At 42.2% G+C, this 14,638-nt stretch overlaps 1 protein-coding gene across 2 annotated transcripts in view; it reads right to left on the reverse strand.

Moving 5' to 3' along the window:
• JMY (junction mediating and regulatory protein, p53 cofactor) overlaps positions 1–7,346 on the reverse strand; it is a 74,128-nt gene extending 66,782 nt beyond the window's left edge. For both annotated transcript variants that reach the window (XM_060009248.1, XM_060009247.1), the window contains exon 1: positions 6,205–7,346. In XM_060009248.1, coding sequence (XP_059865231.1) covers positions 6,205–7,245 — 1,041 coding nt within the window. In that variant the 5' untranslated portion in view covers positions 7,246–7,346. The remainder of the gene's footprint in view (positions 1–6,204) is intronic.
• Positions 7,347–14,638: the final 7,292 nt, after the last annotated feature.

Genomic DNA, 14,638 nt, shown 5'->3' on the forward strand with positions numbered 1-14,638 from the left:
AAAACCTTCACTATAATCTGAAAAGTCTATTATATGCAATTATAACTATATAAAATTTAAAATTCAAGGACCAGCATAAGGGCAATTCCCCACACTTAAGAAAACAACTCAAAAATTTCTAGCTTTTTGCTGAATGAATCCTTCTCTGCTCCTATGCAGTTTTAGTAACTTAACTCTGTGTTAAGGCTACTTGGTATTAACAGTCCCCTACAAGAAGCTTGAAAAGCCAAATGAACTTCACCACCTCTATCAAAAAACAAACAGCACCAAGAACTATTGTTCAGTCTTCACTGCCTATGTCTCTTACTCATACAACTTAATTTTTCTCCTATGACAACTAAGTAAACTGGGTAGATTCAGAGGGAGCAGATCCTGGCCTATTAATGAGTAGTAAAAAGAGCCACAGGGAAATTTCCCATTACAAAAATATAAGCACACATACATCTAACCATCAATGGAAAGCCACCCTGTGCTTTCAAGTACCACTTCCAACAATATTCTACAATCAATAAAAGGCCAAATAAAGCAGCAATGGAGAACAGTGAGACTAAAGTTACATGTTAAGATTTTGGGAATGAAGATTGCTAATTCAACCACAACAACTGTTATGTCTGACAAACCAAACCTCCCACTCACCTTCTCCCTTCAACACACACACACACACACACACACACACACACACACACAAGATAGTACTCACATTACGAAAGTATTTGTCCAAGTTGGTCTTGTTTTAGCAAGGAGGAAACATGTCTGTGAAATATCTGGTGGGCCAGGAATCATGTGATGTTAAATGGCAAGCAGAGAAACCACCACATAAATTATTTATCAGGAAAGCTGCCATCCTGCCACCAGCCTCCATGTTTCTGTTTTACAGAAACACTAACTGAGAAACATATATTCAACTTTTTTTCTACACCTACCTTTTTTTTTTTTCCAGTAATATGACAAATGGCCAAAAGTTTATTGGGACATAGGATTGAAGAAAGAGATAAATATCTAAGTCATTATTTTAACAGTTTCCAGCTGTTAAAACAACGTTGTTGTCTTTCATCACAACTGTTGTCTTTCATCACAACTTTCAAGAATCCCACAAAATTCATTTAGCTTCATTATTCCTTAACTGTTTTACAGTAAAAGAGCAGTTTGCACCATGTTTATGGAAATATCCAGGCAGAACAGCTCTGTCCTCTGCAACTAAGTACATTATGTCCTTCCTGAGACTGCTTCTACTATTTATACCTAATCATGGGTTGTGGTTCACTGGCCCAAAGACCAGCATCCTAGGACTCCTAAACGACTGTCATTTCTCTAATGTATACACAGATCTTCCTTGACTTACACTGGGGTTACTGCCCGATAAACCCATCATAAGTTTAAAGTATTGTAAATCAGAACTGCATTTAATACACCTAACCCACTGAACATTATAGCTGAGGCTAGCCTACCTTAAATATGCTCAGAACACTCACATTAGCCTACACTTGGGTAAAAATCATCTAACAAAAGCTTATTTTATAATAAAGTGTTAAATATCTCATGTAATTGATTGAATACTGTACTGAAAGTGAAAACAGAAAGGTGTATGGGCACAGAACGGTTCTTTACCCTACTGACCCTGTGGCTGACTGGGAGCTGCAGCGTGCTGCCCAGTGTTACAAGAGTAAGGTACCCAGGAAAAGATCAAAATTTGAAATACGGTTCCTACTGCATGCGTATCACTTTCATATCATCTTAAAACTGAACCACCTTAAGTCGGGGACTGTCTGTAGTTGGGGCTTCAGCAGTGCTCTGGAGTTTTATAGCTAATCTTAGTTTTCCAGGAAAATTAGTAAAGTCATAATTGGGAAGAGGGGTGATAAGTAAACAATCTTCATAGAGCTCCTTGCTCCTTCTCTTAAACAACTCAAGTCAGGAGTTGTTTATAGTCATTTTAAAATACAAAGGAAAACAGTGATTGGGCACTCTTGTCTAACATAAACCCATCCTTGCACCCTAGGCAACCTACTTCTAAAACACAACGTGTGGACTATGCCCTACACTATGCCTATCATGATTAATTTGAAGTAAAACGAACAAGTTACCTTAATTTAAAAGTTCATTATTTCCCTGCCTAGATTTTAAATTACTGATGCCACCGTCCCATTCTCAGGTGCGGAGACTGACATCCTTTCTAATGTCATCAGGGAAACAAGGCATGTGTAGAAAAGGCCTATGTCTGGATTAGGACAAATCAAGTTTGAATCTCTGAGTTTAGTCACTGCTCAGCAGTTTAAAATTGGCCAAATCTCAACTTCTGCTTCAGTAAAATAGGTATAAAACGCCACTTGTCTCAGAAGATAGAGTGGAGGATGAAAGGGGATAGGTAATGTGAAGCGCCCCAATACCTAAGTAGTGCCAATATTTACACTGCCTTAAAGCAACACTTTCTGGAAGCCTCCTTTATAAGTGCCAAACACATTTTAGGTACTTTTTCATGTCTTAAGTCTTCGGAAATGCTTTAAGCATTTTCCCCATTTCTCTGTTTTAAAGAGGTTAAATAACTAAACAGGTCACAGAAGTGATGAGTACTAATTCAAGCCCAGGTTTTCCTGACTCCAAACAGAGTACGCTCTGTCTACTGTGTGCCTTACATGGCTGCTTTTGAAAACACATGCTTCTCTCAGTGGTTTCAACTGGAAAAGTTAGAATTGAGCAGTTTTGTAAACATCATAAATTCCAAAGTGAACAATGATTTTTAGATTTTAATCAAGCCTACCGTCATGGTTAAGGTTTACTATCTAAAGGACCACAATCATTTCAATAGTGGTCCTTATACTGAAACCATTATTTACAAAATCCACGTCATCAAAGGCAAACCATGGTATGGCTTGTGATATGATACTCAGCTTTAACCAACAACCAAGGCTACTGCTGAAACCATTCCAAGAGGCCTTGGTGGCACTCGATTCATTCAGGGATTTAGTGCTTGCTATATAAATAGCACTACTTACAGTAAATCCTTGTAAAAGTCCAAGACAAGCCTACCATGTAATAAATTTCACATTTCATTTGCACTCAAGATTAAAGCCCTAAGCAGTACACAATCTACAATTCTTATGTCATAAAAAAATAATTTCATTAATATTGTATAAATTGTACCACCTCACAAACTAGTCAACTGACCAAATTTGTAAACCATTAATAAAAACTTCTGGCAGAAAACTTAAGGTTTAATTCTTCAACACTCCACAAGACAGATATAGGACTACTTCTTATAACCCCATATTAAATCATAAATATATTCCAAAAATTAAATTCCAATAGAGGTTATGTCCTAAACTTACAAAGCAGATAATTTATAATTGTGGTTTTAAGGCTCTTTTTGAAGAACACCTTTAAGCCTTTCCCTCCAAAACTGTGACTATGCCTATGCATATACAGACACCTATGCATTCTACTTAAGGTACTCCATTAAAGTCCATCTATAGCTCCCCTCAATTTATAGGAAATTCACCAACCCCAGATAACAACTCCTTATTTAGGAAATTATGTACAGTATTTACAGTTTTAAGAGATTTTTCTCCTTGTTTTTAAACAGTATGGTCCTTGAGGAATTTACATTTATCAGCTCAAAATTTTTATTTACTCACAACTTTACATTAAAATGACACTTCTAAATCTTTTAAATTCCTGCAACACTAAAAAACAACAACAACAACAAAAACTGGTGTCCTTTGTCCACTATTATTAAGAGTGCTCACAAGATGTGTGGCCCTGAACTAGGGGTGGCAAAGAAGAGAATTCCATGATACTGTCAAGGCTGGTGACCTTGAGAAGTTTACAGTCTCGTTGTACAGTCTGTTCTATTAAAAAAAAAAACCCTCCTTCCACAATTTACTGACTATTTTGCACAAATAGGTGTGGTCTCTAAACTGAAACCTTTAAATGGATAGGAAAAGGAAGACTGTAGAAAAAAGAACCGGAAAACAGATTCAGAGAAATTAAAGGAAAAACATGACCAAAGGATCAAATTTTCCAGCAACACATACCTAAGAATATGTTTGATTTACCACATATACCTAGTTTTTAAAAACCTATAACCAATTCCACAAGAATTGTGGAACTGGGAATTAAAAAAAAAAAAAAAGATTTAGACATAATTACTAACACAATAGAATTGATAAAATGACACAACTTATACAACGATTTTACCAAAAAAAATGGTACTGCGAACTATTAAGACAGCAAAAAATTTAAGCAGATGGGGAAGAAAACAATATATGGCAGTTATGCCATACACTCCCACTGTCACACCCATGGCAGACATCACTAATTAATCATGCAATCCTTTCCCCCTACTGAGCTTAATTTCTTCCAAAATAACCTTCCAGTAGAAATCAGGGTGGGCATTATAACTGAACCTATTTGTTGTCCTTGATAGCTATTTTTTAAATACTGTTCAACTAAGCGAAGAATCAAAAATTTATGTATTAATGTTCAATGAACAGACTTCATTTAGAGTTTTTCCCAAAACAAAATACTCTTTAAAAGTTTAAATTTTCTCTGTTGAAGAGAATAAAACATTATGGTCAATATAACCTTAATTAGGAAAAATACTCTTTTTCAAAAAAGTACATGAGTTCTAGAAAACTGTAATAAACTATATTTTTCAGCAGCCTTCATTTTTGACCCAGTTTGAATGAAATAACCAGAAATAATTATTTTTTCTGAGTATCAGTAAAGTTAAAAGCAGACATACCTACATCATTCAGGGTTTAAAACATAGAAAGTTTTAAAAAAAAGGATAATATATACCTGTAAAATGAATAAGCGAAAGCAGCACTAACTTTGTTCTTGCAGTTTAAAAGAAATACCGGTCACTATGAAAACTCTAAAGACAATGTGACCATTTTAAGATTTGTCACTTCCTTCCAGAAAGGATTTAAGGTAGAACACAGACTCCAGAAATGAGATGATAAAAAGGGAAATAAAAACAGATTCCTGGAACTACAGGATCATACTATGACGGGTGATGTTTAGCATAAAGTAAACTAACAGAAGTCAAAACCTGGATTCACTCTAAGTTTTAAGAGAGCACCGTGGGATAAGCAATAAAGTATTATTTCCTAAATCCTTAAGTCTAGCAAAGACTTCATAATATTCTATGAAGAAACCAGAAGGCTCCAGCTTCCTAGCACTAATAGGATTCAAGTAGTACAGAAACATAGGCAAGGCTGACAGATGACAACACAATGTCAGCAATATAAACACGATAAAAGGGGGCATTTCCCCACCCCAACTCCAACCTCAATTGATACTAATACTAAAAATAATAAATTGCTTTGAGAACGAGAGTACTTCTTTAGTAGTTTTTTCAGCAGAAGCTGATAAGTACACATGACCTCAAATTATACGTATCTTTTCCTCATCCTAGAGCTCCCTGTGTATAACCATTCAGACCTTTTCCCATTGTTTCCTGTTATTTTAAAGATTCGTTTGAAAAAGTGTTTGCACTACTTTTACTTCTCAAGTCCAAAAGCATAATAAACATTCCTGCCCAAGGCCTTTTTTCTCCCTAAAACAAGAGTGAAACATGAGCTCTCTTTAAAGACTTGCTATATTCCTAGAGTGTGTATAAAACCTTTCAAAGTCCATTTGCATCCAATTGTCAGTAGGGGCTTTTTCATTTGGACAGGCCACTCATCTGGAGGAAAATGATTTGTAAATTTGCCTAAGTTGCCAAATCACACATGGAGACAAAAAACTGACCGTTTTTGCTCCATAAGACAAACCATTTTGAATAAATGAACATGACGCCAGGAAAGTAAGGTTAATAATCTGGGCAATTATTGCTGGAAACAACTTCAGGGACAAAGAAACACTCATTTAGCTTATACTTATGGGACAGCTTTCTGCTAAATGGCTTTAATCTTATTACCAGTACTTAGTAGCAAACGGAGCACTTTATAGAAGCTATGTGATAAGTGGGAGGCAGAACTCTAAAGACTTATCAAAGTTCCTTCACAGAGCAAACTAAGGAAAGCCACGGTTTTCCCCACTATTGAAAGGAATAAAGGGGGAGATAGGTCAGGAGCCATTCCTTTTCCGTTGTCTAGCTAGAAACACAAGCGCCCCAAATGCGCACAACCTAGACCGAGGCTCCAGCCTCCGGCAGTGAGGAGGAACCAAAAGCAATGAGTGGAGCCCAGACTACGTTCTTACCTCCTGGATGCGCTTCCTGGCCCGCTGAAGCACTTCTTCGTAGCCCTTCTGCCGCAGCTCGCTAAGGCTTTCGTAATACTCCTCCGGGTCATCGGTCTCGGTGAAGAGTACCTGGGAGAGGATCTTCCAGCCACAGGTGTCCAGGCCGTGACCCAGGTAAACCTGTAGCTGGTAACACAGCGTGTCTATCTCCTGCTCGGTCATCTCCGGGGCGCCCCCGAACAGCACCGTCCACATGCCCGAGGGCTCCTCGGGGAACACAGGCAGGCACGGCTCCAGCTGCGAGTTCACGGAGCACAGCTGCTGGTGCACCGCGCGCAGATCCTGGAAGGAGAAGAGCCCGGCCCAGCTGCACTCCTCGGCCGGGGACTCCAGCTCGGCGGCGGGCTGCGGCTGCTCAGCGTCCGAGAGCGCCAGCGCCGCCGGGTCCGCCTCGTCCTCCCTCACCATTTCCAGCACCTCGATCTCCTCGGTGACCGTCCCGCAGGCGCTCACTACCCGCACCGACGACACCGGCGCCTCCTTGGGCGCCGGCGGGGCTGCCGCAGCCGCAGCCCCCGCCACATCTCTGCCTCCAGATGTCCTCCGGACCGGGCTGGAGTTGGCCCGCACTAGGCTCCGGAGAGGGCTCTCCGCCCCTTTGCCGGCCGAACTCCGCAGCAGTGGGTCCCCCCGAAGGCTGCACGCGCTCCGCGGAGAGCCTCCCTCCGCCCAGGCCGGGCGCCTCCGGGACCCGGGGCTCCTGCCCAGAGTCGCGGAGGCAGTGGCCTCGGGGCGACCCTTGCCCGCCGGGCTGCCCGGCCCCCGGGTCCCGTCGGACGCGGGTGCACCAGGCTCAGCGCCCCCTCGCGCCCCTGCCTGCTCCCGGGTGCCGCTTCTCTGCCTCTGGGCCGTCCGGTTGTGGCAGGTTATGGCAAACTTGCCCTCAATCTCGTTCCAGGCTACGATGAAGACGAACTTGTGCTTCTCGCGCTCGTCGAACACATGGGGCCGCACGGCCACCCAGTCCGACTCGAGCGTCTCCTCGAGCGCAAACGACATGGTGGCTCCGGCGCCAGGCCGCGGGGAAGGCGCCGCCGGCCCTGCCCGCCCGAGGACTCACCGGCTGACTGCACCGCGCCCCCAGCTCACCCTCGCCGGGAGCCTTCAGCCATCTTAGCGCGCCGGCCGGCTCTCCCCGCTCGCTCGCCAGTCTCTTCGCACTCGCACCCACCGTGCTCCTTTGTGGTGCGGCTCGCGGGAAAGACAATACGCGTCGCAGGAGCAGGTAGTTCACATGGTCACGTGCGGCCGGATCTGTTTACAAGCCCTGCGCTGCGGCAGCGCCTGGCGCCCGCCCGGGCCGCCCCCCGAGCGAGGCCGCGGTGCTGCGTCTGCGGCGCTCCGGAGGTGAGGCGCGGGTTGCCTAGCGCCGCACAGGCGGGTAGGTGGTCGGGACCGGCGGCTTGTGAGCCTCCGCCGCTCGCCCGGGCCGATCTCCCCGCCCCTCCTCTTCTTCCCGACCCACTGGAGCCGGCGTGACGGAGGGACGCGTCTCCTAAACTCTGCGCCTCAGTATCGCCACAATGTTGCCATTCGGCTGCTGACGTCGCGGCTCCACGAGGGACGTAAACACGGGCACGTGCCGCACGCTGGTGACGCGGCGGCGGAGGCGCGCACACCCCGCTCGCGCGCGTCGGCCCCGCCTCTCTGCGTCTCCCGCCCCCGCCCGCTCGCGGCCGCGCGCCTGAGTCTTCTCTTCCTCCGACTGAGCCTCCTACTCCGGTGCTCTGGAGCTGGTGATCCGCATGCGGAGAGAGAGGCAGGTGTACCCTGCGGGACAGGTGGCCTCCGAACCCAGGAAAAGAGGAACGAATGTGGAGGAGCTGAGAATTTTTGAACTCCAGTCATTCAAAGGGACTCTCAGGTGTAAATTTTCCTCCATTCACCCAGAGGGGTAACTCCTATATTCAGAAAGTAGTCCGTAACGTTATGTGAACTATGTGCTAAACTTTATTGGGATCCCCTAGACTATTGGGTTCTCTCCTAGCACCCTTGCGATACAGTTTAAGATATGAAAGGAAGGTGTCTGAAGACAACCCAGTAGAACTCCAAAATAAAATAAAATTAAATGAAAATTCAGTCATGTCCCAATAGTATGAATGTTTACATCTCAGTTCATCAGTGTTTTATTGCTTCAGGATTCATCATTGTGTGCTGTTCTGTGAACCTCGTTGTGAGATCACTGACTTGAGCCTTTTGAAATAGTATTCAATTATAAGTTACCAGAAAGCACATACCAAAAAAAAAAAATCATGTAGATCTGAAGAATTCTGTTCATACTGAACTATGATGAAACACATTCTTAAAATTGCCTAGTGGATCTTATAATCTAGTTTATATTATTGGCATTCTTTTTTTCCTGCTAGTACCCAATTCATATTGCAGGTATTCTGCATTCACAGTAAAGTACAATGGGAATTGCTACTTTTATCCATATTTCTAAAATATATGCAAGACCATTTGGATTAACCTGGCATTGTTAGCCATACTTACTTCAGTATTGTCCTGACATCTGAATAAACAGCCAAAAGCTTTATTTCTGTCACTCAGCTGGACATTTTAGACCTGTAGATCTGCTCTGACCAAAAAAAAAAACAACAAAATGGGGGCACTTTGGGTAGGGCAGGATGAGCAAAAAGGGAAAAGGACTGGTTTTTAAACCTTTTTACAGTTCTTTATGTGAACTATAAATTTTCAAAGCTTGTAACTGAACTTGTGGCAACTCTCAAATGCAAATCAGAAATAACACCTTTTGAAAGGCAGGAAGAAAGAGAGAAAAGCCATTGCAAATCTTTATCACCAGCTAAGCAAACAATAGCACATCATAGAAAAATTTCCTCTTTTCTGTGGAAAAGTTACTACTAACAGTTTTTCTGTTAAAAAGTGATGAGATAATTATAGCTCTCTTCTTATAATACATTATAGATAAGTATAAATGCTAAGAATGAATGCCAAAAGAATATGTTTATGGGAAGTATTTTTATTTACATGTATATTAAAATTGCAATATTTATCCACAACATTATGTCTTATCACAATAGTGCTAGAGAAAAATTGTTTGTGGTCACACAGGTGTTAAGTATTTTCGCCCAGTACTCTGGCAACTGTGTTTTGTCAAAAAAGTTGTTTCAATGCTTCTGGTCTCCTCTATTCTCCTATATCTTAGTAACTGTTATCCTAGAAATAAAAAAAAAAAAAAACTGAAATTCCCATGGCAGGTGACTGTAGTACTTTACAATTCTTTATTTAGGGCTATATCTGATTGTCAAGCAAGATCTCTGAGTGTATAAATACTCCCTGGGAATAAGTAAAGCTACAGAAATCTACATTTTGACCTTGTTCCATAACCCCAGGAGCCTGGGTTGTGATTCTCCCACTGGGACTTGCTAAAAACTTCACACCATATCTTTTACTACTACTGCCATCTCGAATACCATAGGGTGTGCTGGGATTTTTGTTCTAAGCGGCAGGGTTGCTTGTTCTGCAGTGAGGACCTACTGCAGAGCCATTCTCTCCTTAGAGCCATACTCAAAGCTGGCACCTTCCACATTGCCTGATACATGAGCTGGAGCAGTTTTCCTAGGTGTGGAATGTGTTGCATCCAAAGCCCAGGGAGGCTTAACAGTCATTGTGCTTCCTTCATTCTGGTAGTGGCTGCATCATGCACCAATCTGTCCTTTACTTTGAAGGGAATGTCCTGACACACACCTGACCGTAGGATGTGCAGAAACTTTACAGAGTTGGCAAGTGCCTGAATTTTTGTAGAGTTTGTCTCCCTCCCTCTGGAGTGCATATGTCTCCAGCATGCCAGCACCCTCTTACTCATCCTGCCAGATCAACATGATGTCATCAGTGTAATGTATCAATATGATATTCTGTGATATGTCCAGGTGGTCCAGATGTCTTCAGGCTAAATTATGGCAGATGGTGGGAGAGTTAACATGGCCCTGGAGCAAAGTGTTTCTGATCTTCTTTCCTGATTGGGATAGAAAAGTACACATTTGCCAAATCAATGGCTGCATATTGAGTACCAGAGACCATATTATCTGCTGTAGCAAAGAAACTACATCTGGCTGGGCAGCTGTGATCAGGACTATTTCTTGGTTGAGCAAGTCTTTAGAATCCATCTGGATTCTGCAAAGACCAGACCAGCATATTAAACAGAGCTATTCTAGGGACAACCATGCCTACATCTTTAAGAGTGGCATTAATCTCTGCTATCCCTCTCCAGGGTTATAGTGCTTTTGATTCACTCTCTTGGCGGAAGGTAGGCAGTTTCAGATGCTTCCACTTGAACTTCCCTGCTATGATAGCTCTCATCAACAGACTTAATGTATGGGTTCCTCCAACTGCCACATATGTCAATCCCAATATATATTTGGGGACCAGGGAAATGAGTACCAGGTGACTTCACAGACCTGGTGGACCCAGACTTTGGTCAAGACTCCACTTATTACCTGGTCCACAGAGCCCATGATGAAGTCTCTGGTTGTCAACTTAGACCCTGTCCTCAGTAGTCCTTGAAATGTCTGAGAATTTCCCTTTCCCCAGTGAACAGTCACTCAAGTACACAGCCTAGATCCCTTTGGGGAAGCACTGGGGAAATCATCATGTATTGCAGAGTTCTTTGCAGTGGAACTCAGTCATCTCTTCAGTCAATGGTACCAGGTCTGAAAACTGAAAACTGGGCAGGAGACTACTTTGAGTACTTCCCTCAACCTCCCGCTCGTCCATTCTGGCTCTATTTTGACTACGTATATTAAGCAGTGTCTCTTGCTGCTCGGCTATTTTGCCCCTCGGGATGCTGTGGTTTATTAACCACCCCATAACTGTGGACATTGTGACCCTCTGACTTCTGATGGTGAAATGCTATCGATGGCCTCTAGTGCTCCAGGGCCTTCTCATCCCCATTGCTATCAATGAGCCAAATTCTGTGACCACTTCTCCTGCCTTTAACCCTGGCCTACAAAGGAGAGCCACAATGAACTTCATGGGGACGCTGGGGCCCCTCTCACCAACACATTTCTATCAAACACCCTTGGTGAATGGCATATTCTTCGGACCTTCCTGGGAAACATATTTGTTCTGGCCTCACGTAACATACCCATTCCAGCATTCCCACTTCCCTGAGTCTTTTATTCCCTTCCTCTTTTGTATACCATGGCAATTCAAGCATTTCAATTCAGGCTCTGGGAGGCTTATTGCTTTTTCCAGGTTTCTAGGAGTCACCCTCATGGCAAGTTTTCAACATCCACTAGGGTCTTAGCTTGGATGTTAAATTCTCTTGTCCTGAGAGAGTGACCTTCAAGTCTATAAACAATGGTAGTTACCCACAGCTTTTGCATTATCAGTCTTAGGATGAGAGCCCAATCTCATAACAACCCTCCACTTCCATTATCCTTATATATTATTGTTACCCTTACATTTCAAACGCCTAAATCTTCGCACCAGCCACTGGTACATGTCCACAGGTATGTTGTCCCAACTCACCCCCAGTGAAAATTTTAGAAAGAGGACTCTCACCTTTTGCCAGGGTTTCTCAGTGGCAAAAAGAAAGAAAAGCAACTGAGGGGAGCTGAGAAGGTGAACAAAATTTACATCTGATACAAATCTGCTTTCAATGTTTGACAGTACCTAAGAGTAGCATGCTTCATTAAGGACTTCAAAATTTCTTCTGAGCTTAAAAAACTTTCTTAGGTATTATTACAAAAGCAACCCATGTTCATTGTAGTCAAATTTAAAACTGCAGATAGACCAAAACAAGAAACTTTAAATACTACCTTGAGATACCACTTTTAAAACCTTGGTATGGATATTTTTATACTTTTTTTCTATACTTATTTACAAAAGCAAGATCCCACTACACATACTACTTTGTAAACTACCTTTTTCATGTAATAATGTCTCCTGAAATTTTTAATAAGTACACATCTTTGATACTGTTTTTAAAAGAATTCCATTGTGCAAGAAGCTCCTCACTCAGTCCTGAACAGATTTTTCCTCCAATTGCAGCCTGAAGTCTCATATTCATCTTCCTGCCCCTATGGAGTTGCACCACCAAATGTGTCAGAGGAGAGAGACACCCTTATTCTGCAATTGTTTAACATACTCTACAATGTCTAATATCCTTTAAGACATCCATCCATTTATCTGTAATTTCAAAAATCTGGACATAAGATGAGCATATACTTATGCTTAGTATTTAATGGTAATTTAAATGTAAGTACAATAAAAAGTGAAAACCAGAAAAAAAAAGAATTCCATTGTGTATATTTACATAATAATGTATGTTATCAATCCCTTCAGAACCAGATTTAAGTTGTCATCACTCACATCCTTGAGCTAAATCCTAATCCTATATCTTTATATCCTAAATCTTTGAGCACCTACTGAATTGTTTCTCTTTTGTTCTCAATGTCCCGTCTAGGGAATCCTTTGAAACCCATACCCTTAACCGCAGTATTAAGATCCTCCAATAAGCAGACAGAATGATGGGATTAGATGTGTAAGAGAATTTGGAGGGAAACACCTCTAAGGGAAAAATGGGGAGGGAGCCAGAGCAAAGGGGAGAACTGGTGGTGGTGAAGGAATGGGGAAGAAAGGAAGTTGCAATAGAAAGCATCTTGGAGTGCAGTGCAGTTTAGAGTGTTTTCTGTAAGTCAATGGGGAATCCTCAAGCCAAAGTTACCTGTCAGAGGAGTTTCGTGTCTCACAGCAACAGGCCTGCCATTCTCCCCATCTCCTCAGTCAGTGGCTGGGAGCAGCCTGGAGGAAATGTGGTGGATTCATAATGCAGCAACCCGGGCTGTCAGGATTACGCTTGGAGATCTGAGATGAACGTTCTCATGGCTGCCACAAACACCATCTGTACTTTACAAAAACTTGGTACTATTCATTCATTGATTCATGACACATCGAGTGCACAAATAGAGTACAATGTGGTGCTCACATTCTAGTAATTGGCTTCAGTTTGAGTGGATCATCACAAATAATTTTTTAGAAATTAGAAACAGAAATAGATTTCCAGATTCTCTTGAGGAAGATCTTCAAGGTATGGCTTCATTATCTTGTTTGAAATGATTTTTCAAGATCTAAGGTAAATTCAAAGCTAAATACTAAATGGGGTTTGAGTTCTTCCTCGTTGCGTAGACCCAGTACTGTATTCATATCATTGATGCAGATAACCTGGGTGAGTTTTACATAATAAATTAAAGTCTAGAACCTGAAACAATAACTGCTATTTCCAAAAAATGTTTGAGAGAGAGAACAACATACCTATCCCAAATACATACTTACTTTCCTATCCTTATATCCCTTCTTTTATATATATATGGTTTGTATTAGTTTTCTATGGCTGCTTCAACACATTACCACCAACTTAATGACTTAAAACAACTCAAGTTTATTATCTTAAGGTTCTAGAGGTCAGAAGTCTGCAGTGAGTCTCACTGGGCTAAAGTCAAGTTGTCTGTGGGGCTGCGTTTCTTCTAGAGGCTGCAGGGCAGAGTCCATTTCCTAGCCCTTTCCAGCTTCTAGGGGCTGCCCACCTTCACAGATGTCTAGCCTCTCCCTCCATCTTGTAAGCCAGCAATAGTGGGCCACATTCTTCCCACAGCACATGACATTTCTTCTCAGAGACAGATCCTGCTTCTCTTGTCACATCTCCTTTGACTCTTGACTTCTACCTCCCTCTTTCATTTTTAAGGACCCTTGTGATTATATCAGACCACAAGGATAATCCAGGATAATTTTTATGTCTGCTGATTAGCAACCTTAATTCCATCTGCAGCCTTAATTCCCCTTGGCCAGATAAACTCACATAGTCACAGTTTCGAAGATTATCATGTGGCTATCTTTGGGGGGCGGGGCATTATTCTGCCCACCGTATGTCTTATAGCTAAGGCCTCTGAAACAATATCTGTTGGAAACAGTTCCGGTGTTTATTAATCTTTTGGATGTTCATGGGAATGAAACTAAAGATTTATCATTCTTAGGATATTTTTCCTAGCTTTCGGTAGCTATACATTATCATAGTAAGGAAGTTGTCTTCTATTGCTATGATCTCCTTATATATTACTCTGTAATAAACCACACCCAAACTTAACGATTTAAAACAATTTATTATTATCGCTCATGTTACTGCAGGTTGATTGGTCTTAGCTGGATGGTTCTCTCTTGAGACTTGAGCAGGCTGGCTGTCCAATATGGCTGCTTCCCTCACGTGTCTGGGCTTCTGTTCTCCTCCATGGGGACTCTCTCCCACAGAGTAGCTTGTGGCGTGCATTGAGGTAATCGTATTTTTCTTCTTTAATCTGTTAACGTTGGCAGTGTTTAACATGCAGGTTGTTTACTAGGACACGCCCTTGGGATCAAGACCTGCCGAAGGAAAGAG

This window comes from Delphinus delphis, chromosome 3 (genome assembly GCF_949987515.2).
Source record: "Delphinus delphis chromosome 3, mDelDel1.2, whole genome shotgun sequence".
Taxonomy (NCBI): Eukaryota; Metazoa; Chordata; class Mammalia; order Artiodactyla; family Delphinidae; genus Delphinus; species Delphinus delphis.